General features: G+C 46.0%; 2 protein-coding genes across 3 annotated transcripts; one reads left to right on the top strand and one right to left on the bottom strand.

Moving 5' to 3' along the window:
* The first annotated feature begins 3,725 nt into the window (after positions 1 to 3,725).
* Positions 3,726 to 16,856, top strand: LOC100192559 (acyl-protein thioesterase 2). 2 transcript variants are annotated; one of them, XM_020541862.3, is made up of 10 exons: positions 3,726 to 4,043; positions 4,523 to 4,601; positions 4,710 to 4,815; positions 5,203 to 5,239; positions 5,364 to 5,433; positions 5,555 to 5,659; positions 6,004 to 6,154; positions 6,242 to 6,324; positions 16,354 to 16,447; positions 16,538 to 16,856. In XM_020541862.3, the coding sequence occupies exons 1-10, from the start codon at positions 3,735 to 3,737 to the stop codon at positions 16,623 to 16,625; spliced, it is 1,122 nt and encodes a 373-aa protein (XP_020397451.2). In that variant the 5' UTR covers positions 3,726 to 3,734; the 3' UTR covers positions 16,626 to 16,856. The 2 variants fall into 2 exon arrangements, with proteins under 2 accessions (XP_020397451.2, NP_001297764.1); NM_001310835.1 differs by lacking the exon at positions 3,726 to 4,043 and having other exon boundaries at positions 4,320 to 4,601; positions 16,538 to 16,835.
* Positions 16,857 to 17,173: 317 nt separating this feature from the next.
* LOC100281974 (uncharacterized) lies at positions 17,174 to 21,804 on the bottom strand. The gene is given in 7 exon segments (NM_001154891.1): positions 17,174 to 17,647; positions 17,734 to 17,812; positions 19,706 to 19,772; positions 19,869 to 19,968; positions 20,091 to 20,267; positions 21,196 to 21,270; positions 21,682 to 21,804. Coding segments are annotated over 6 exon segments (558 nt in total). The 5' UTR covers positions 21,265 to 21,270; positions 21,682 to 21,804; the 3' UTR covers positions 17,174 to 17,581.
* Between the last annotated feature and the right edge of the window lie 1,344 nt (positions 21,805 to 23,148).

Here is a 23,148-nt window from a genome sequence, read left to right as displayed (position 1 = left end):
AGAGAAGTCCCCGGCGATGGCCGCAACTTTTTCATCATTCTCTTCTTCACTTGAAGAAGACCCACTTGATGATTCGATGTCGGTGAGTCAGTCGCCAACAATATATGCCTTTCCATTCTTCTTCTTGTGAAACCTCTTTTGCTTCCCATCCTTCCTCTTGAAGAATTTCTTTTCCTTCTTTTCATCATCGCTGTCATCTTCTTTCTTGCCCTTGAACTTATTCTTCTTGGGCTTGTTACATTGATGAGCAAGATGACCAAGCTCACCACAGTTGTAGTAGTCCATCTCAGAAATGGGCTTTCTTTTGTTGGAAAAGAACTTCTTCTTTCTTGAATCGAATTTGATGCCTTCTCTATTTAGCTTCTTCAACATCTTGGTGGTCTTCCTTACCATCAAGGCAATGTTTGCATCAAGGTCATCATCACTTGAGGACTCTTCCTCAACTTGTATTTTTGCTTTTCCTTTTCTTTCATGATTTGCTTTGAGAGCCAAATCCTTTCTTTTGGAAGATGATTCTTCTTTGTCGTTGATGTGCATGTACATTTCATGGGCATTGATCTTTCCCAAAATTTGTGTAGGTGTGGTAACTGAAAGATCCATTTGATGTAGCACAGTGACAATGTGTCCATATTTGTCTATTGGGAGGACACTGAGAATCTTCCTCACAACATCCGGTTGTGAGATTTGAGTAAGCTCCAATCCATTGACTTCCTCTACAAGAATATTAAGTCGTGAGTACATAGCGTTTGCATTTTCATTAGTAAGCATTTCAAAAGAATTTAACTTTCGCATGGCTATGTGATATCTTTCCTCACGTTCACTTCTAGTTCCTTCGTGTAGAGCACAAATGTCCATTCACAAGTCATGAGCATTTTTATGATTCCGTACTCTATTGAACACATCTTTGCAAAGGCCTCTAAAAAGGGTGTTTTTGGCCTTCGCATTCCATTTCTCATAATTGAACTCATCACCTACAAGATTTGTGGGATCTCTAGGTTCGGGGAACCCTTGTGTGGCGGCTTTATAGACACCAATGTCTATAGCCTCTAAGTATGCTTCCATACGAATTTTCCAATAAGGAAAATCGTCACCATCAAAAACGGGAGGAGGTCCATCCCCACCGGACATCGTAACTCTAGCGGTTAAGCTAATCTATGAGCAACAAGGCTTTGATACCAATTGAAAGGATCACGATGCCCAAGAGGGGGGGTGAATTGGGCTTTTCTAAAAATCAACACTAATTAAGACCTAAGCAAGAGCTAAACAAGAGCCCAACTTCACCCCAACAACTAGCGCTAAGAATATAATACTTCAAATACTTGCTAAACAAATACACAATGTAAAGTGCTTGAATTAAGTGCGGAATGTAAAGCAAAGTTTAGAAGACTCCTCCAATTTTTCCCGAGGTATCGAAGAGTCGGCACTCTCCACTAGTCCTCGTTGGAGCACCCGCGCAAGGGTATCGCTCCCCCTTGGTCCTCGCAAGAACCAAGTGCTCACTACGAGATGATCCTTTGCCACTCCGGCGCGGTGGATCCCTCGAGACCGCTTACAAACTTGAGTCGGGTCACCAACAAGATCTTCACGGTGATCACCGAGCTCCCAACGCCACCAAGCCGTCTAGGTGATGCCGATCACCAAGAGTAACAAGCCGTAGACTTTCGCTTGACCAAGAGAAGCCTAATGCAAGTGGTGTGTGCTCTAGGTGGCTCTCACTAGCGCTAATGAGGAACAAGCGCGGATTATGATTCTCTAATCTCCTCACTAGGCTTTTGGTGCTTGCAATGCTCTAGCAATGTGCTGGAATAAATGTGGAGTGCAAGACATTGAATATGGTGGGTGGAGGGGGTATAAATAGCCCTCACCCACCAACTAGCCGTTACAGGCAATTTACTGCGCGATGGCGCACCGGACAGTCCGGTGCGCCACCGGTGCGCCAACGGTCACTTCCAACGGCTAGTTCTGACAGAGAGCCGTTGGACTCATGGCGCACCGGACAGTGAACAGTCCACTGTCCGGTGCACACCGGACAGTCCGGTGCGGTGTCCGGTGTGCCACTAAAATTCAACTCCGAACGGTGCGCTCTCGGGTTTCTGCGAAGGGAAAACACTCTGCCGTGGACCAGCCTGGCCCCACCTGGCAGAGGGTGCACCGGACAGTCCGGTGCACACCGGACAGTCCGGTGCCCCAAAGCCAGAAACACTAACTCTTGTTTTTCAGCTGATTTTCAAATCGGTTTTCGCTCTAACTTGTGTGTGAGTTCTAGAGTGACACCTGGCACTGTATATGAATGTGATTGTGCACCAACACTACACTAGAACTCTCTTGGTCAAACTACTCATCGACAACCCCTCTTTATAGTACGGCTAAAAGAGAATAAAAGACCTAACTAAATCGCGAGTGTCCACATCTCCTTGACACTCGGACTCCGTAGACCTTCACCTTTTGTTCCGTCGTTTTAGCCGTCGCTTCGAGTTCTTATCTCCGGGATTATTTTCACCGTTGTAGTACTTCTACCTGTCATGCGACCTAACTTACCATTTGTCTCTGCAAAACACACGTTAGTCACATATAATATTACGTTGTCATTAATCACTAAAACCAACCAGGGGCCTAGATGCTTTCAAGGTGCTCCGGGTCGACAGGTCACCCGGGGCGTCCCCAGACGACGTGGAGTCGCCTAGGAATTAAGAGATCAAATCGAGGAAGAGGTCTTGGATGGACAACTAGATCTTGCCCCCCGGGAGGGGTGAGATCCTAGGGTCGTCTTGGGATCGGCAGGCCACCCAAGACGGATCTAGACGACGTAGAGTCGACTAGGGGTGGAGGTGGATATGCGGAAGGCTACAACTAGAACTATGCTACATCTACTCCTAGGGCAGGAAAAGTAAGTAAGGTAATTGGTTCGATTGGAATGTGTTCGGGGGGTTCTCAATCGGCCGTACCCCTTTATATTTATAGGGGAGGAGGTCTGGACCTTTTCCTAAGAGATAGCCAACAAACTCCCACGTGATTAGATGGATGACCACGCACGAGATAAGGATAAACATCCGAGTTAATCTAATCTCGGGACACGCGGACCGTCCGGGCCCATGGGCCGGACCGTCCGCTCATTTTGGTGTCCAACACCGAGGCAGCTTGGTTATTCTCGTCATAGCTCGACCTCACTCGTTAAGGTAACGAGGTGGTTAGGCTTAGCTTGTTAATAAACCGAGCCAGGAAATAGGCTCCGCTTGACTTATTTGTAAGTTTGAGCTGACTCGTTTAACTTGTGAGTCAAAAAAAATAAATGTTTATATAAATACAATGATATAATCAATTGCTAATTAATTGTAGACTAATTTCACCTACCATATCAATTCAACATCAAATTAACATAGTTAATCGTTTATTAGTTCATCTGATAGATGTTTAGTTTTGCTTATAAATGATAGCTTGCTCGAGCTCGGCTCGTTAACAAATCGAGATGAGATGTTAGCTTAGCTCATGAAAAAATTAAAAGAGCAGCGAGTCACGGTTATTTTGTCGTTGCCACGCCGCCTGTTGCGCACTTGCGCTCTGCCCCATCTCCGTCGCCTCGCGGGCATCACTGACCTTTGTCCTTGGCCACGTCAGCTCCGCGTGGTGATGCTCGTAATCGGGTCCTCTTTTTCCACCGTCAGCGATGCTGCGATGGTGATCTGCGACCATATACGAAAAAGGGAAGACAGGTCTAGCAGGGAGTACAGTACACGATGCTGTGTGTGCGCCATTGCCATACCAACGTGCATGTGCGTCCTTTTGTGATTATTGCAGCTGCAGAGAAGCCTGTGCTCCCAAACGCCGAGGCCCCCCCGTGCCGCACGCACAGGTCAGTGACGTCAGCCAGTGGTCACAAACAGAAGCGAGCAACTGACCGACCAACCCCCACGATCAGAAGGATCCGGAGTTCCGGACGGGCGGACGGCCACTGCAACGAGCTCGCCTGTCGCCTCGCCCCGGCGCCCCGCGACAACGAGACCTCCTCCTCCGCTCAGCCGCAGAAGCCACCTCGCCGCCGGCAGGTTCACCAACACCAACCTCCCTAGTCCCCCCTACCTCTCCTCACTCAACTGGCCGACCGCTTTTCCGAACCCGTGCCGCCCGCCAGTAACTGTTCCATCTTTGGCGCGCGCGCGTGCCTGGCCGCCTGCCACCGCCACCACCCAACACCACCACACGCGCAGCTCATGTGGCGTGGCGCAGTCGCGCAGAGGTCGACCGCTCTGCAGTGCAGAGAGGTGGAGGTGGCGCATGCCTATGCCTTACTGAGCTGCGGCCTGCGGTCTCCTGCAGATTCCCCCGCGCCCACCGCGCCATGCGACCCTCACCCCACCACCCAAAAAGGCGCACCCCTTTCCCGCCGCCCAAATCCCCACTTTTCCCCGATCCCCAAGCACCCGTCGCCGCTCCCTCGCACGCACGCGCGCGCCGCGTCGCCTTTATCTGCCCCCCCGCTGCCCGGAACTCGGACGCTGAGCCGTCGTTGTCGCTGGGATTGCAGCAGCGTTGGCGGAAAAGGGGTGGAGGCGCGGCGATTGTTCGCGGGATGAGCTACGGCGGCAGCAGCTCCCTCGCGCCCGGTACGCTTTGGTGCGCCGTTTCTGGTTTTACGCCGCCTGCTGGGTGGGGGATTAATGTGAGATGGTAGGAATCAACGAATGAATGTGCATTGGATTGGATGCATGCAGGTGCCAAGAGGCCGTTCGAGTACGGGAGAACGCATGTGGTGAGGCCCAAGGGCACGCACAAGGCCACCATTGTCTGGCTCCACGGCCTTGGTGACAATGGAACCAGGTATGGTATTCGACTGCTCGACTCACGTGTACTTCTGAATGCTGTTCTTAAACTGTAGATGATCAGGTCACGAACCATGTCTGGCTCACGATCCATATCGTTTTGTTTGGAATATATATAAGTTTGTCGGCGTCAAGTTTGTCTTGCGCTTGGGATGCTGAATGCTTGAACCATGTGTGACTGAGTAAATACCGATGAGAAAGTTAGTGCACCCAATAAGATTACACCATTGTTATAATATTTGCTGTTGTGGAAATCTCACTAGGATGCTGTGCGTTTTCACATAAACATAAACATGCTGGATAGTTGCTTCCTCGAAGGATAGCTCTATATTGTAGAATTTGAAGATATAGTGTCACCAGTGATGTATTTTGTGTTACATTGCAGCTGGTCTCAACTGCTGGAAACGCTTCCCCTTCCTAATGTAAGTTAGGATATAGATTCCAAATATGCAATGTTTTAGTTTCTTGTGGTGGTTTTTAACCTTGCGCCTTTTTTTGGCTGAAAGCTAGTATGATATTTCTTTCTGTAACTTTGCTCTGTTTCAGATAAAATGGATATGCCCAACTGCACCTTCAAGACCTGTGTCATTGTTTGGCGGGTTCCCCTGCACAGCATGTAGGTTTTTTGTTATCTACATGTTTCTCCCTGATTAAGAATGTTATCAGATCCTACCATGATCGATATCTCTCATATATGTAATACAAGCTTCCTGCTGTGACCTTTCGGGATTTTGCAGGGTTTGATGTTGCTGACCTTTCTGAGGATGCTCCCGATGACACTGAGGGGATGGATGCCTCAGCAGCACATGTTGCAAATTTGTTGTCAACTGAGCCCGCTGATAGTATGCTTCCCCTCACCTCACCTCCTTTCTTGTTCGATGAGATAACTTGATTGTTTGTTATTTTCTTCAGCCCATCTTATCCAGATTGCTCATATTGCTTTGGTTGTTTTTTTGGTACCCGTTGTTCCATTATGGAGCGTGCTTATTAAAAATATGTTCTACACGTTTTTTGAAACTTTTTTTTTTCCTGAAGAGCATGTGTCTGCTCAGTTGCTCACAGAAGCAGGCGTTCCAATATGTTAATTTGGTGACCCAGCAGGAAAAAAAAAACTACTAGTTTTTTACCATGAGCATTGTACTATCTTGGTAATCTTTGGTCCTCCTGTCTCCATTAATAATTGCAGTCAAGCTTGGTGTTGGTGGCTTTAGTATGGGTGCTGCTACTGCTCTGTACTCTGCAACTTGCTTTGCTCATGGAAAATATGGGAACGGCAATCCATACCCTGTGAACCTAAGTCTTGCCGTTGGTCTTAGTGGCTGGCTTCCATGTGCCAGGTTTGTCCTATTCCTATGATATCGCGTGGTATATGTTTTATTGGAACTGCTTGGGTTTTGTTGATGTACATGATTTCTGGTATCCAGGACCTTGAAGAACAGAATTGAAGCCTCACCAGAGGCTGCACAAAGGGCTTCAACAATACCTCTTTTGCTCTGTCATGGAAAAGGTGCATATATGTTTTACTGTGTATCTGTTGACGCCTTTTCGGAGCGCCAAATACTCAAGAAGAACCGGCGGCGGTGCTCTCTGCACAGGGGCGGACGGTCCGCGCGCGGGGCCGGACGGTCCGCGGCCTGGTGCGAGGCGCGGTGATACTCTCTGCGCAGGGGCGGACTGTCCGCGGCCTGGGGCCGGACGGTCCGCGGCTAGGGCTTCTCTGCCTGACGGCCGGACGGTCCGCGCCCTGGGGGCCGGACGGTCCGCGCGTACGCAGAGGCGGCGGAAGTCGCCGGCGGCGCCTGGATCTCGCTCCCGGGAGGGACCCCGTCAGGGAGGAGAGATCCCAGGTGGTGTCTAGGCTCGGGCCGGCCGACCTAGACTCCTCTAATCGACGTAGAGCCGAAGAGAGACAAAGAATTTGGGGATTGGGAGGCTAAACCTAAACTAGACTAGAACTACTCCTAGGATAAAATGCGAATAAAAGTTGTATTGATTCGATTGTTGATGATTACAAATCGGCCGTAGACCTCTCTATTTATAGAGGAGGGGGGCTGGACCCTTTACACAACTGATTCCGAGCTAATCCCGCGATTTTAGCTAACAACCGTAGCACAAAACTCGGAACCCTAATCTGCTCTGCGCATGCGCGGACAGTCCGGCCCACAGGCGCGGACCGTCCGGACCGCGGACCGTCCGGCCTCAGGGCCGGACAGTCCGCCGGCTCACTTTTGGTTCGAACATATGCCCCCCTGCCTTTTGGTGGAGCTGGGCGAACCAAAAGCAACTAACTCGATGTGATCACATCGGTTTTCTTAGGCATCTTGCCACATACTAGGATGGTACTGTTTGAGGAAACGCCCGTTCAAAGCCTTAGGTAAATCCTTGCCTTGTAATGTTTGTAGTAAATAAGCGTTACCAGTCATCACCTGTTTCACTTTATAAGGACCCTCCCAGCTTGGCGACCATTTCCCGAACTTTCGGTCTTTATTCCTTAGAGGTAGAATGGTCTTCCACACCAAGTCTCCTACTTGAAATGATTTTGCTTTGACCTTCTTGTTGTAGGCCCTGGCTACCATGATCTTGTCCTTTTCTATTGCTCCCAAAGCTATCATCCTCTTGTCGGTCACCTCATCAATATTATCCATCATTGAATTATAATAATCAGTAGCAGTTAGATCATTTTGTCTGGCAAACCTGACAGCATTCAAACTTATTTCCACAGGTAACACTGCTTCCTGCCCATAGACAAGCTCAAAAGGAGATACTTTAGTAGCACTATGTTTAGATATTCTATGAGCCCATAAAGCTTCAGACAAAATCTTATGCCAATGTTTAGGATTATCAGATACCTTCTTCTTTATCAAATTAATCAACGTCCTATTACTAGACTCGGCCTGTCCATTGGCCTGAGCATAATATGGAGACGAATTAAGCAGCTTAATTCTGTATAATTCAGCAAATTCACGTACCTCCTTTGACATAAAAGAAGTACCTTGATCTGTAGTCAAGGTCTGGGGAATGCCGAATCTATGAATAATATGCTCAGTTATGAACTCAATTACCTCCTTGTGCGTCATGTTCTTTAGAGCAACGGCTTCAGTCCATTTGGTGAAATAGTCAGTGGCAACTAACACAAACCGATGTCCCTTTGATGATGAAGGATGAATTTCTCCAATAAAGTCTAATCCCCATCCTCTGAATGGCCAAGGCTTGATGATAGGATGTAATTCGGCTGCATGGACCAACTGTAGGTCGCCGAATTTTTGACACACTTGGCACCCCTTGTAGTACTTGAAACAATCAGCTGTCATACTAGGCCAATAAAAACCAGACCTTCGCAACAACCACTTCATCTTTGGAGATGATTGATGGGTACCACAAATTCCTTCATGTACTTCGGCCATGGCTAATATAGCATCATCTGGGTCCAAGCACTTAAGCAGGACATCATTAACCGTTCGGCGGTAAAGTTCATCACTCATCAAAACATACTTGAAAGCTGTTCGCCGAATGTTCTTATCTGTCCTGATATTGGGATTTTGCAAATAATTAAGTATAGGTGTCCTCCAATCACTTGCATCGGCTTCATTGTCAGCCGAATCGATTAAGAGAACCTTTCTGGTAACCTCGGACGGTCCGGCGTCAACACGCGGACGGTCCGCGACCTGGGAATTTGGCTCTGCACTGGTTATCAGATTTTCAGTTTTGTGAAATTTCCCTCTCTTTATCCGATAACCCGATGCATCTTGTGCCAAGTTGTTAGCTCTATGATTCTCAACTCTAGAGATATGCCAAATACTGAACTCGTCAAAATAATGGATTATGCTCCAACATTTCTCAAGATAACTATTTAGAGTACCATCAAGACATTGATATTCTTCTAACACTTATTGGACAACCAGCTGAGAATCACCAAATACCTTCACATGTTTTACTCCCATATCATTTAAAAGTTCTAAACCGAATAGGAGGGCCTCATACTCAGCTTGATTATTAGTGCAATACGTTTTCAATCGGCTAGAGAAGTCAAAGGAGACATTACTTGGTGAAACAAGCACAATGCCAATTCCTTGCCCTTCATTGCAAACCGATCCATCAAAATATAAAGTCCAAGGAGTAATAGTGAGGTATGATATGTCTAGTTCATGAATATTATTAACCCGATGTTCTACAATAAAATCCGCTACGACTTGGCCTTTCATAGATTTCAATGGTTCATAAGCCAAGTCATATTCTATGAGTGCATAAGCCCATTTACCAATTCTACCACTCATAATTGGGTTATGCAACATGTACTTGATTACATCGGCTTGACCAGAAACAGTGCAACGACTAGACAGTAAATAACATCTACATTTGGTGCATGCATAAAACAAGCATAAGCATAACTTTTCAATAAAAGTGTACCTTGTTTCAACATCCACCAACCTTCGGCTTAGATATGTCACCACATGCTCCTTCCCCTCAGTTTCTTGTGTCAGAACAGCCCCAATAACCTTGTCTTCAGCTGCAATGTATAATCTGAACGGTGCTCCTACTTGTGGTGCTTTTAACACGGGAGCCGAAGACAAGTATTTTTTAATGAGATCAAATGCTTCCTGCTGCTCTGCCCCCCAAGTGAATTCAGCATCATTCTTAAGCCGAAGGATAGGGGTGAAGGCATCAATCTTCCCGGCTAAGTTAGAAATAAACCTTCGTAAATAATTCACCTTGCCGAGAAACCTCTGCACTTCGACCTTACACGTCGGAGGCCCCACATTCCGAATAGACTTGATTCGGTCAGGATCTATTTCTATACCATGTTCATGGATGACAAATCCTAAAAACTTGCCAGCCGACACTCCAAAAGCACATTTACGTGGGTTCATTTTTAAACCATACCGACGCATTTTATCAAAGGCTTTGCGCAAATCAGCTATATGAGAACTAAACTCAGCCGATTTGACTACAATATCATCAATGTAAACTTCCACAGTGTTTCCTAGCAATTCATGGAAGATCAAATTCATAGCCCTCTGATAAGTAGCACCAGCATTTTTCAGACCAAATGTCATGACAACCCACTCAAATAAACAAATGAAGCCTGGACATATAAAGGCCGTTTTAGACGCATCTTCTTCGGCCATGAAAATCTGATTATATCCGACATTACCATCAAGGAAGCTAATAATTCTATTTCCTGATGCATTATTGATTAATGTGTCGGCTATGGGCATGGGATATTCGTCTTTAGGAGTTGCTCTATTTAAATTGCGAAAATCAATGCATACTCTAAGTTTACCTGACTCCTTCTCCACCGGCACAATATTGGAGACCCACTCCGCGTATCTGCAAGGTCTGATAAAATCAGCTTCTAGCAGCCGGTGGATTTCGTCCTTGATGCGTGGGAGAAGATCCGGACGAAATGTTCTAGCTCTTTGCTTGAAAGGTCTGAAACCAGATTTAATAGGCAGCCGATGCTCTACGATCTCTCGGCTTAATCCAGGCATTTCAGTATAATTCCAAGCAAAGCAATCTGAATATTCCTTCAATAGACCGATCATCTCATTTCTAGAATCGGTCTCCAGGGTCTTGTTTACAAAAGTCGGCCTTGGAGTTTTACCATCTCCTATGTCAATCTCCTCCAAAGGATCGGCCGATGTAAACCCCTGTCCTAGTTTATCAAGATCTCTGAATTCCTCTATCATGTCCCCCACAGAGGAATCAGATGATCTTTGTGTGATGACGGACTTTCCGGTCTCGGGGACCGGATCATCCGTAATACTGTCTCTTCGCTGTGGTAGATGTTCGGTCTTAAAGTCCGAACTCTTTTGTGAAAGATCAGACCATCCGGCCTTGGCGGCCAAACTGTCCGTGACCAAAGACTCATGGACTCTGTGTGTATACATCATTTAACTTTATTTAGGATTTAGCCGATTCTCCATCGACTCTAGCATTACAGGAATGAAACCTTTCTTATCTATACTTATGAATTGATAATCAGAAAAGTCTACTCCTGTGAGACATGTAGCAGTCTCATAAGTCCAGAGTACTGGGGCATCGGCCACAGCGATGCAGGCCGATACATCAGCATGTACTTGTTCTATGTCATCGCCTACCCATTGTATTAGCATTTGATGTAATGTAGAAGGTATACATTGATTGGCGTGAATCCAATCTCTGCCTAGAATTAAACTGTAATTTCCTTCTACATCAGCGACGAAGAATGCAGCAGCAAGGGTCTTAGTCCCGATGGTTAATTCAACGGACGTGACTCCCCTGGCTTTGATCGAACTATCAGTTCCAACACCGCTGAGGGTCATGTTGGTCTTGACAAGTTCGTCATCTTGTTTTCCTAATTTTCTGTATAATGAATAAGACATTAGATTTACAGCCGCCCCTCCGTCTACCAACATCTTAGCAATCGGTATCCCATCAATGTGACCGCGCACGAAGAGCGGCTTTAAATGATTTACCGATTCCTTTGGTTTAGTAAAGGCGGCTTCTTTAGGACCAAAATCAAACTGGGCAACAACAGGTTCATCGTCGCCGATGATAGTACAATCGGTAGAAAATGTAATAATATTTACATCCATACCTAGGCGTTCTGGAGAAGCCTCGTAGTCGACCAGGTCTTCTCCCAGCAGGTCGTCCTCTTCCATTGATGTTGTCGTGTCGTTGGAGGCTTCCTGGTGAACGGCGGACGGTCCGCGTGCGGGGGCCGGACGGTCCGCGCTTGGTGCAGGTTGTCCAGAGACTTCCTGGTGAACGGCGGACGGTCCGCGCGCAGAGGCCGGACGGTCCGCGCCTGGTGCAGATTGACTTTCTATTTCTGTGGCCGTTTGTTTTTTCTCAACGGCCTTCGGTCTCCATTTCTTTTGCGGTGGCGGGTATAGTTGATGTGTGTCATTAAATGTCTTTTCCGCCTCCTTCTCCTGGCTCTCCTTTGCTCTTAGGCGTTGTAATTTTCTCTTTTGGGATCGTGTCAATCCCGCTGGACACCATCGAGGCATGGAGTATTTTGGATCGGCTGTTTTGATGGTAGCCGTATCCTTTTCGATCGTGTTGGCCGATTCGCCGAAAATCATCGGCCCTTTATTATCTTCTTGTATGACAACATCTGCAGTGCCTATTTTGATGACGTCCTTTTTTGTTGTTTTTTGAGTTGCTGCAGGCATATGCCCCCCTGCCGGATTGGTCGGCCTAGAAGGCCGAGTAGTCCGGCAATCCTGTTGGGTTTGTGCCTGGTGACCGGATTGAGCAGTGCTCAATCGGTCTTGTACTGGTGGCGTCAACCTGTCAAAAACAGATGTTTGGGGTGCCCCCCAGGCGGGGTACTGTGGCATCCCAAATGGATATGGTGGCATGCCCCACATTTGATTTGGGACATATGGCGGAGGTAAATATGTGTATGGATATGGCATAGGTGGATATGGAGGTGGAGGTGTCCATGTTGGCATGTTAGGTCTCAATTGTACAATAGGACCTTTCATTTCATCTGATTGGTGAGGTGATCCAATCGGCCTGACCTGACGTTGCTCATGAATGGGTGAGCGGGGTCGCTTTGGTGGCCGGTCACTAGGGCCGGCCTTCTTTTTCACGTATTTAGACAACAATTGATTGAAAGTCGGGCCAGGCTTGATCAGCCGACCAGCTGCTTTAAATGTATTGGTTTTCCACGTACCTATCTCGGGTCGTCGTGGTTTGAAGGTACGTGGTCGCTGGGGGTCCTGAGCACGGCCGGACCGTCCGCCAGAGTCCTCCGGACCGTCCGGCGAAGCGTCGGACCGTCCGCGTCTGGATGGCGGACTGTCCGTGATGCGCAGCACGGGTTCCTGCAACTGTCTTCCCGTCTGCGCTTGCCCCCCAATGCTAGAGGCTGTGATGGTCACCTTCAGGGTCTCCCCTCCATCAGGAGTCTTCTCGGCAACCACTTTCCTGCAAGAGGCTTTACAATCCCCATCGGCCTTTTTAGCATTGCCGATGATTGTTTCCTTGCCTTTGCCTTTATCAGCTGTATTTGGCCGAATCAGGACTTTCTTGCCCTCGAAGTCAATCATGTTCATCGGAAAGGGCTCTGTATCCACCTGCATTTCCTGAAATTTCAATCGTCCTTCGTTAATGGCCGATTGAATCTGACGCCGAAATACATTACAATCATTAGTGGCATGAGAAAATGAGTTATGCCACTTGCAATATGCACGACGTTTTAGCTCGTCGGCGGATGGAACAGTGTGATTTATTTTAATGTTGCCATTCTTAAGTAATTCATCAAATATTCTATCACACTTACCAACATTAAATGTAAACTTAACCTCCTCTTGCCGTTTCTTTTGAACCGGCTGTAAGGAGGTACAAGCCGAAGATTTGGCCTGCTTTGGCCAAACCATTTCAGCAGCATACACCTCTGTTGATTCGTCTTCTGAGCTACTTTGGTCGCATTCTACTACATGCACGTTGTGACGAATTGTTTTAGCAGTTTCTTTGCTTCGGCTTTCACAAGCCAAAGCTCTCTGGTGTAATTGTGCTAGTGTAAAGAATTGGATGCCTTCTAATCTTTCTTTTAAATAATATCGCAGACCATTAAAGGCTAATCCTGCTAGCTGTTTCTCTGCTAAATGAATTTGAAAGCATCGGTTTCTCGTATCTCGGAATCTCCGGATGTAATCATTAACCGATTCATCTTTTGTCTGTCGCAACGACACTAAATCTACCAAATCCAACTCATAGTCACCGGAGAAAAAATGATCATGAAATTTTTGTTCTAGATCCCCCCATGATGAAATGGAATTAGGAGGTAAAGTGACATACCATGCAAACGCGGTTCCTGTTAGCGATAATGAAAATAAACGTACGCGAAATGCCTCTGTGTCGGCCAATTCTCCCAATTGTGCTAAGAACTGGCCTATATGTTCGCGTGTGTTTTTCCCTTGATCACCCGAAAATTTTGCGAATTCGGGTATCCTGGTTCCCTGTGGGTATGGGTGGTGATCAAATCGGCTGTCATAAGGTTTCCGATATGATTGCCCCCCAGGGACCATGCTTACTCCGAGCTTATCTCGGAACGCCCCGGCTATCTCTTCCCTTACTATATCAATGGCAGCCGGTGCGAGACCACCGGCTCTCTGGTCAAACATAGGTGGGGTTGGCTGGATATTAGCATGTTGTCTTTCCCCCCATTGGTTTGAGTTACGTGGTGCATTTTCATTTGCCCTATATGGGTCATAGGTTTGATCGTTTCTTTCCGGCCTCCTGGGTGGGGCCGGAAAGCTTTCCTGGGCTCTGGACCTTGAATTAATGGGTTGATGCATTGTATAGTGCGATGGGAAGTGCTGCTGGGACGGGTGAGGATTCCGGTAACAATCCTCCTCAAAAAGGTCATGTGCGGACTGCCCGGACATTGGCCCGGACCGTCCGTGATTATGTGCGGACCGTCCGTTGTTGTACGCGGACGGTCCGACTGGGTAGTTTAGGTTCTGTGCCGTGTGTGGTGGCTCGGGCGCATATCTAGGTAACTCATTAAAAATAGGCCCGACTGTTGCTGGCCCGGACGGTCCGCGCTCACGTGCGGACGGTCCGGGCATGTGCAGATCGACTGGTTTGCTGCCGATTTGCGGTTGATTAGGGTATGTGTCCATCGGCATCCCATAAAGGGGTTGTGACTGGTCGTGACAACCTGTAGCCGATGTGTTACACACGTTATCTCCTAACTCAACCTCGTGCGAAGGAAAATTTGCGGTACTAGATTTATCAAATGCACGTACTAGTCTCTTAAGATCGCTTTGCATACCCCCTATGATGTTCTGCATTTGTTCACGCTGATCTTCTACATAATTTCTAAGAGATTGCAGATCGTTGGTATTACTTACATTGGGGATGTCTGGCGTGGGTTGGAGCGAAGCCGGATCCGTTGCCCGATGTCGGACGACCTTGTTGTTCCTGTCCACTTTGAAGTTGGCCAAGAACTTTGCTTTCGCCTCCTGGATCATCCGCTCCTTGTGCTCCTCGAACTGGAGCTGCTCGTCGGCCGGCAAGGTTTCCCAAGTCGGCTCTATGATGTTGCTTGGAGAAATATCAGAGCTATCCCTTGAACCGGCCATTGAGGGCCGATTTGATGAGCTTAGATATGTCGTCCCCAGCGGAGTCGCCAAAAAGTATGTTGACGCCTTTTCGGAGCGCCAAATACTCAAGAAGAACCGGCGGCGGTGCTCTCTGCACAGGGGCGGACGGTCCGCGCGCGGGGCCGGACGGTCCGCGGCCTGGTGCGAGGCGCGGTGATACTCTCTGCGCAGGGGCGGACTGTCCGCGGCCTGGTGCGCGGCTAGGGCTTCTCTGCCTGACGGCCGGACGGTCCGCGCCCTGGGGGCTGGACTGTCCGCGCGTACGCAGAGGCGGCGGAAGTCGCCGGCGGCGCCTGGATCTCGCTCCCGGGAGGGACCCCGTCAGGGAGGAGAGATCCCAGGTGGTGTCTAGGCTCGGGCCGGCCGACCTAGACTCCTCTAATCGACGTAGAGCCGAAGAGAGACAAAGAATTTGGGGATTGGGAGGCTAAACCTAAACTAGACTAGAACTACTCTTAGGATAAAATGCGAATAAAAGTTGTATTGATTCGATTGTTGATGATTACAAATCGGCCGTAGACCTCTCTATTTATAGAGGAGGGGGGCTGGACCCTTTACACAACTGATTCCGAGCTAATCCCGCGATTTTAGCTAACAACCGTAGCACAAAATTCGGAACCCTAATCTGCTCTGCGCATGCGCGGACAGTCCGGCCCACAGGCGCGGACCGTCCGGCCTCAGGGCCGGACAGTCCGCCGGCTCACTTTTGGTTCGAACAGTATCTTAACGTGCCAAATTTCTATCATAGTTCTATGCTTGACTAGATATAATCATCTTTGTGTGTCGGGAGGGTTCTAAGTTGTAACATTCAGCCTGGAGACAATACGGGGTTTGTACACGACCACTGTAAAGGCATAATATGTCATGGTAAACCAGGTTTTGAATATGCAATTATGCATGCATTGTTATCCACTGGGGGGGGGGGTTGCTAGGGGCTAGGTAATGGGTCCATCTTGCTTGTAACTCAAATTTTGAAGGCAAATCTTGATCTGGCTAGCCTAGACCTCCATCCATGATCCATTAGAAAACAAGCTGCTGATGGTAGTAATCTCTCTAGTGCAACTGTGCAAAACAGGAATGACCATACATGTCTAAAAATGTAGGATGATAACAATATTACGATTTTTTCTCTCTAGCAGATCTAGTGGTCCTTCGAAATGCTTGGGTTGTTGTTATGCAGCTTGCGTGAAACTCAAAGAGCGCTGCCTTGTTTATACTTCTTGTGCCCATCAGAAAACTTTTGTCATCTTCTCTCTGTATGTTAGAGCTAAGAGGACCACAATACCTCGGTCATGTCATGGTATAAGTTTGATTTCATGATGCATAAGGAAAACACTGCTTTTGACACGTCCTAAAAAGCTGTTTCTGATGACCCATAAAGAACATTGCCACCTTCAGTGTCAGTAATTTATGTTCCATTTCCATATTTTATGTAGCTGATGATGTAGTTCTCTACAAGCACGGGCAGAGATCTACTGATGCCTTGAAGGCAAATGGCTTTTCCAATGTGCTCTTCAAGTCATACAATAGGTTTTATATCTCACCTATTCAGCTACGCTTCAGTTAAGTTGCAAAATTTCTAATTTTCTGTTCTCATGTTGATTGCTCCCCTACTTGTAGTCTTGGTCACTACACTGTTCCAGAGGAGATGGATGAAGTTTGCAAATGGCTCACAGCAAATTTGGGGCTCGGCACTTCGTCATCTTGATCGCGAGAAAGACTCGCGGTGTCGGTGTCTTCTCCAGGGTAGTAAATGGGCTAATAGCAAATTTGGGCTTGGGTATACGGCCATGTTCTAGCTTTTCTTCACGCAGACGTGTCTGCGAGTGCTGTACGCTTATAATTTCTATATTCTGGTCTACGTCGATTTGGTTGACACGGATATTGTTTGTTTCAAATATTCTGTTTTCCGGTTTGGAATTGTGATTTGCTTCCTCCGTATGGCATCGAGATGTCTGCAAAGGTTTTACCGTGACTGCCGAATCGTTTTGTTTGTCTATTGTATATAATATTATTGCCAGGGACGGACCCAAGATAAAATAGGAGTGAAAGCATACTTACAAGGAGGAACATGAAAATACTAGAGCAGACACATGTAAGTTGAACCAAATCTAGGCTTATTGCTTGCAACAGAGAAATGAGCAGTAGCCTAAGCCATCACATCTATGTAGGTCCACCCGTGATTATCGCTACTCATGTCCCGTTACGGTTGCATAGATGGCTGTTGTGTAAACACAAGCACATCTCGCATGGTGGTGGAACAAAGCAGTACATCTATTTGAGTAGAACTGCAAACAGAGTTGATGTCAAAAAAGAACAAAACATAGAGCGTATAAGCATGTCACATACTAATTACATGTTTCAACAGCACCGTTCAGTTTAAAAGCAACTTAAAGCACCCAAGCTTAAGCTAAGGCAGGCAGCTAGATGCATAAAAGAATAGTGTCGAGCATTGGCATTTATTTATCGAGAACTATAACTTTGGTTACTCCTGCAATTCGGCCTTGAGTGGATCTTCCATCACAACTGGCAAGAACAGAACAGAACAAAACAGAGAACGTATTCAAATCCGAAGCCACAGGGCAACAATGCAAGATCACCTAAAATCTTCTGAGAAGGAACATCCAGTCCGGGAAGTTTGCATCACAAATACTGATGCTTGTTTCATGAAGAACCACTTTGTTCGGCTTTTTGTGCAATATCGCCAAGCAGTTCCTTCAGTTCACCCTTCTGAAGAAAGGGGTGAAGAAAAATTCAGTCTCCGTTTAACGCCATCTGGGTCATACAGTAACTAGATTAAAAGTTTAAAGCCTTGCCTGGTGCATGGTGAGTATGATATCAGATCCCCCAACGAACTCTCCTTTGATAAATATTTGTGGAAACGTAGGCCAGTTACTGCAGAAATAAAAGAAAGTAAACATTGAAACTTATAAAGTGTAAGCATTAGCTGAAAATGGCATAAGCAGCATCTGAATGATGCATCATATATAATCTATCTCAGCTTCATATATCATAGTACAATGAAATTCAACTAAAGAACAGGAAGATAACATCGTTATATAGGCAGACTACAATAACTACTGACTACTGGTTTATTTTTTGACATGATACTCTCTACCAAACTAAATGCCAATATGAACTTGGCATCTGAAGTTCTGAACTCATTTTGCTCCTTCTGTTTTTTTAGTAATCAGCTTCAAAAAATGATCAGTGCAGTTCTCTTTCCCTTTTTTCAGAAATTATTAAGTTGTCTGTCCTCTCAGGCTCTCGGCTCTTTAGGTTGACCTAAAAAACATCGCGTCCCCTATCATTGGGGTACGACACCAAAGTACCAAAGATATTCTGAGTTAGAGAGAGAGAGAGAGAGAGAGAGAGAGAGAGAGAGAGAGAGTAAAAGGTGTAAGCTAACAATCCCTAGATCAGGACCATTATCACAAAGTTTTCGGGTTGATAGGATCGAGATACGGAGCATTTGAACACGGTATGCTACTTGCAAGAAATTTTTACACTTCGGGTAAAAAATGAACCCGTGAACTTGGGTCAAGGGTCGAAGGCACCGAACCCGTTTTATGTGATTATGACCAGGGCGTTGACATGATAACAAGCACACAAACGATTTATAGAGGTTCAAGCTACACAAGCACAATACCCTATGTCCTCTTTGTGGTGGATGAATTGATGAAAGTAAAGACGAAAATTACATGCTCTGACACTGTCCGAGCTAGAGGACTGACTAGCTCCCCTTTATTTGGGCTCTGGTGAGAGTTCTCGTCTAAGTCACTTAGCGCCTAAGCTTAAGAAAGGCTGACAAAGAAGTAGACCCTTTTTATTGCCCTCTACATTGCTCAACTCCCCTCTTTTATAGCACAAAGAAGAGAGGTACATCCTTGCATGGACGGTGGGCCCTGACCAACAAAGGTTCAACTACTTCTATTTTGTCAATAATGTCAAACATGTCGCACTGCAATGATTGGTACGTGGGCCCACACCATTGAGTACAACGTAATTGGTAGATGGTGTAGCAACTTATACTTTACAATATCTTCAGGTATGCCTGCCACCGCAGGCCAACGATAGTTGCGCCTGCACGTCTTGCATAGTGGCGTTGGCTTGCCTGCGCCACGAGCTTGGCTGCACTGATGCCCTTTGAACGCAACATCGCCCATCACATTAAATGTGATAGACAAGAGTCTTATTTTAATTGTCAAGCACCGCGTGGCCGGCCAGGTCAGAGTCGCACGTGGCACCGGGTCTGTCGTTTCTGGAGTCGTACTGCCCGAGGCCTTCCTGTCCCGAGGGCGTCTTGGAGAGCTAGGGGCACCAGTGTTAGGGCCCCCGCCGCCCAGTCCTGCAAGGCTCTAGGACCTACCGCTTCGAGGGCTTGTCCTTAGAGTTACGGGCCCCGATGATGCCAAACTGGCACTTGCCGCTACGGGTCTCCCTTCTTTTGGTGGAATTCCTTGGAGGGCATTTTTTGCCAGTATCCGAGAATATGCCTTATCCCAAACGCTGACATCCCTGTTTAGGAAGCTTCTCTCAAAATTTCTAGAAGCCATTTATCTCTCTCCTAAAATTGGACTGGAAGCCAATGAAGCTAGAAAAACGATCTTCAGGGCTCTAGCTCCTCTGGGTAAAGAAGTTAAGGCAGGGAGAAGCCCTCCAAAACAGGCCCTCTTCCTTTACCAACACTAAGATAATTCATCCCAAACCAGTTCTCTTACCCTTTGGAGACACAAGCTGTTACTACGGAATATCTAACAACACATAATATTATATGAAGATACTTACCTGTATGCTTTAACACTCTCTTTGAGCTTTAGATCTGAAAGAATATCTCTAGCACTGATGGGGACACCTGCAGCAGACAAGATTTGCCTTCAAAATTTGAGGAGCAAACTGATTGCTGATTATCAATTGCATTTGAAACAATGCACACTTATAGACAAATTACCATATTGCTGGAGGACCTTCACTGCTAATGCACTGAAACCACACCTAGGAGCATCAGGATAACCTTTCATATAGATGACAACAGGGTGCTCCTTCACATCCTGCCAAGGTGTTTATTGTGGAAAACTAAGCTTCAGATTTTGACTGATTATGTACTTGTGTCAAACTTAAATGCTTTAATAAGAATTGTTCTGAAAGATTATTAATAAAGCAAAATGTATACCTGAGCAACAATGTCACTGAAAGACATATCTGAACTTTTACTTGTTGGCTGAAAATCTTGATGGGTGTCGTGATCAGCAGCTACTCGTGTTGTCACTGAGTCCCCATTTGCATTAGGAGTGCCACTAAGACCTGATGAATAGTTCATAAACTGCTGGATAGCTGGTCGTGACACAGCCTGCGCAAAAAAAGATACATGATACAGGATAAAAATTAGGAGGTAGACACAAACAGAAAAAAATACAGCATACACCACAGTATGCTCAATCTTAAAGTGCGCAAAGTGATAAAGTGATAAACTCATGCACCATGTGTCACACTCACATTCAGGCAAGATAGAAAAAACTTACTCCTTACAAGTTACCTGATGATTCATTATCAGCTAGGGCACAGGTGGCTTAACACATATACTAGAGTTCCCTCATGATTTATATATGCAGCATACATAGAACATGAAGTGGTTGGGTGATTTTTTATCAGCTAGAGGCTAGGGCACTGAAGCAGCTTAACACTTATACTAAGTCGCACCGGATACAAGTTATGTGCAGCAAACAAAGCAAATAGAATGGGTCGATTTTTTTTAAATACAGGTGTAGAAAACTAGAAAGATGCTGCCAGGGATGATATTTACTAGCCCAAAAGCAACTTAGAAGTTAGCATAGTGACAACAGATTACATCTAATGCCAAACAAAAAAAAAGGTTGTGGTCACATACCATCAGTATTCTCATTAGACGGGAACATAGGATGCATTTATCTAAATATATTATTGGACACTGGAAACTGACTGCATGAATCAGGTGTGCTACAGTTCCAGAAACTACAGATATACAGTTGCTCAATTGCCCATTAGAATCTCAGAATAGAGATGACTGTACAGAAATCATGTGAATCCAATTCCAAACCCTGACACAGTGCGCAAAACTCATGTGAATCCAATTCCATACCCCTGATGCACTGTAGTGGGCCAGAAGGAAATAGGTGCGAAATTAGGATCAGCACAACTCCGCCAAACAATCTCATCATGTCATTAGCATTTAGCGATAATCAACAATGACATAAAACCGTTAATTTCACGGAATGGCGGAATGGGTACAAGAGCCTTACAGCTGATGTCGATGCACGGGACGATCTCATAAGTCCCCTCACGAGGGCGGTGGAGAGTGATCTTGCCATGGTACCCTGCAGCGGAAATATACAGCAACAAACACCGCGATTAAGCAAGTGATCCAGCAATCGAACTGAAAATTCAACCAATAAACCCCATTCAGAAATAACAAAACTCGCGCTGCACGGAGGTAAGAACAGAACAAATTGTGCAGGCAGCTAGCCCCAAACCCTAGAGAATGTCTGGTCAGTCTAAACTCAGAAGAGTTCTTCTCTTTTTAAGTGTGGGAGAGTTATTGACAGATAATTTTGTTCACGTCCATCGATAAGGAACCCCCACCCCCACACACTGGTGATGGCGCGGATTATCCCGCCGCCAGACGACTCGACGATACAAGTTGAGGAGGAGGTCGTGTCGTGGTCAGCTGCGAGGAGGAGACACGGGTGCAGTGCACCAAAGAGGTGCGGGACTAGGAGGAAACTAACCGAGACGAGATCGACAACGAGGAAGAGTGGGAGGGGAGGAGGCGCCGCCGCGGACGGGAAACGGCGGCGAGCGGCGGAGGTCGAAGGAGAAGGGGAGTCGGCGAGAACCTGCAGCTGCAACGGAGGAGGCTAATCGGGCCTGTCATTCTACTCTGTAGCGGGCTTAGCATGGCACGGCCCAGTGTAGCCTTTCATCTCTACTCTTTAGAGGGGATGTGGTACAGAAGCCCAATTTGTTGAATCCGGAGATGGCCAGTTTGCTTGTGGAAGAGAATCCGCGGACGGCCCAACTCGGTGATGAGAAATAATCCGACCACTAATGACTGTTTTAGGAGCCACAAAACTAGAGGTGTAAGAGAGGCTAAAACCTTTTTCTTATTAAAAAATTAGATAAAAAAGGATTTTAGACCCTTCAATCTCATTCGGGTTTTCTCTTTCCTAAATTAGTTCTAAGGTAGTGTTTGGTTCCGGGGTATGATAGGATGGAACTGCTCCACTCCTATTTTATAGTTGTTTGAAGTGATTTTATATAGGACAAAGTGGCTCTAAAAAGAAAAATTATGTTAAAATATTGAACCATACCCCTAATCTCCCAAACCGAATTGTTCTCTGGGATGGAGCGGCTCTATCTCAACTGGCTCCATAACCAAAGCACTGCCTGAGGACCGTTTGTTTACCTTAATTCAGTTTAAATAAGTTAAGAGACAAACAAACAACACAATTAATTCAGTTTAAATAAATCAATAGATAAACAAACAACACAAATTATTAGGTGAATTATATAATCTAGATACCTAGATTATGATAATCCACAAGGCTATCTCCAACAGCTTATTCATCCCTGTACCTATATTGAAACTACACCCTACGAATATTGCAGTCTACAGTACAAAAACAATGTTTTAGATAACCATATGGGTGAATTGTTGAACACTGTCTAAGAAGGTCATTAGGTTCGTGTATAATCTATAAGCTAGATTATATAATCCTAGAAGGAAAACATGGCCTAAGTGTTTAAACACAACTGAGCTGTGGATACATTTTAGTTGCTCACCTTTCAATACTTCGCTACCGAATTATTGGACTATATATTAATAGTCTCACTACTATATGCATATATACTAGTTATATACCATGCATTGCTACGGTTTCTATTTATACTTGAGAATACGCGTGTGTCATGTTGGCTAGATAGGTATGAATATGGGTTTAGAACTAATAATTATAGTTTGAATCCCACTTATACATAATTTTTCCTTTTTACAATTTAAATGTGACAGACACGAAGAGATTCAGAATCCCTCAATTGATTTGGAATTTTACAAATATCGCCAACTTGATTTGTGTATATCTGATGTAATGTCGAGGTACATATTTTATGTTAAGAGCATCCTCAACGTTCTTTCGTAAATCATAATGATATACATTATTTTACTTCTAGTTACCAAACTTTGGATACGCTCATAA

This window comes from Zea mays, chromosome 8 (genome assembly GCF_902167145.1).
Source record: "Zea mays cultivar B73 chromosome 8, Zm-B73-REFERENCE-NAM-5.0, whole genome shotgun sequence".
NCBI lineage: Eukaryota > Viridiplantae > Streptophyta > Magnoliopsida > Poales > Poaceae > Zea > Zea mays.
This window is presented reverse-complemented; position numbering and strand designations above follow the sequence as displayed.

What these genes read in the sequence shown, in the direction of transcription:
- LOC100192559 (XM_020541862.3), top strand. Translation starts at nt 3,735, where the DNA reads ATGCTGTGTGTGCGCCATTGCCATACCAACGTGCATGTGCGTCCTTTT. An exon ending in CTTGGTGACAATGGAACCAG is followed by an intron (nt 4,816 to 5,202) that starts GTATGGTATTCG and finishes GTTACATTGCAG; the next exon opens with CTGGTCTCAACTGCTGGAAA. An exon ending in GTCAACTGAGCCCGCTGATA is followed by an intron (nt 5,660 to 6,003) that starts GTATGCTTCCCC and finishes TAATAATTGCAG; the next exon opens with TCAAGCTTGGTGTTGGTGGC.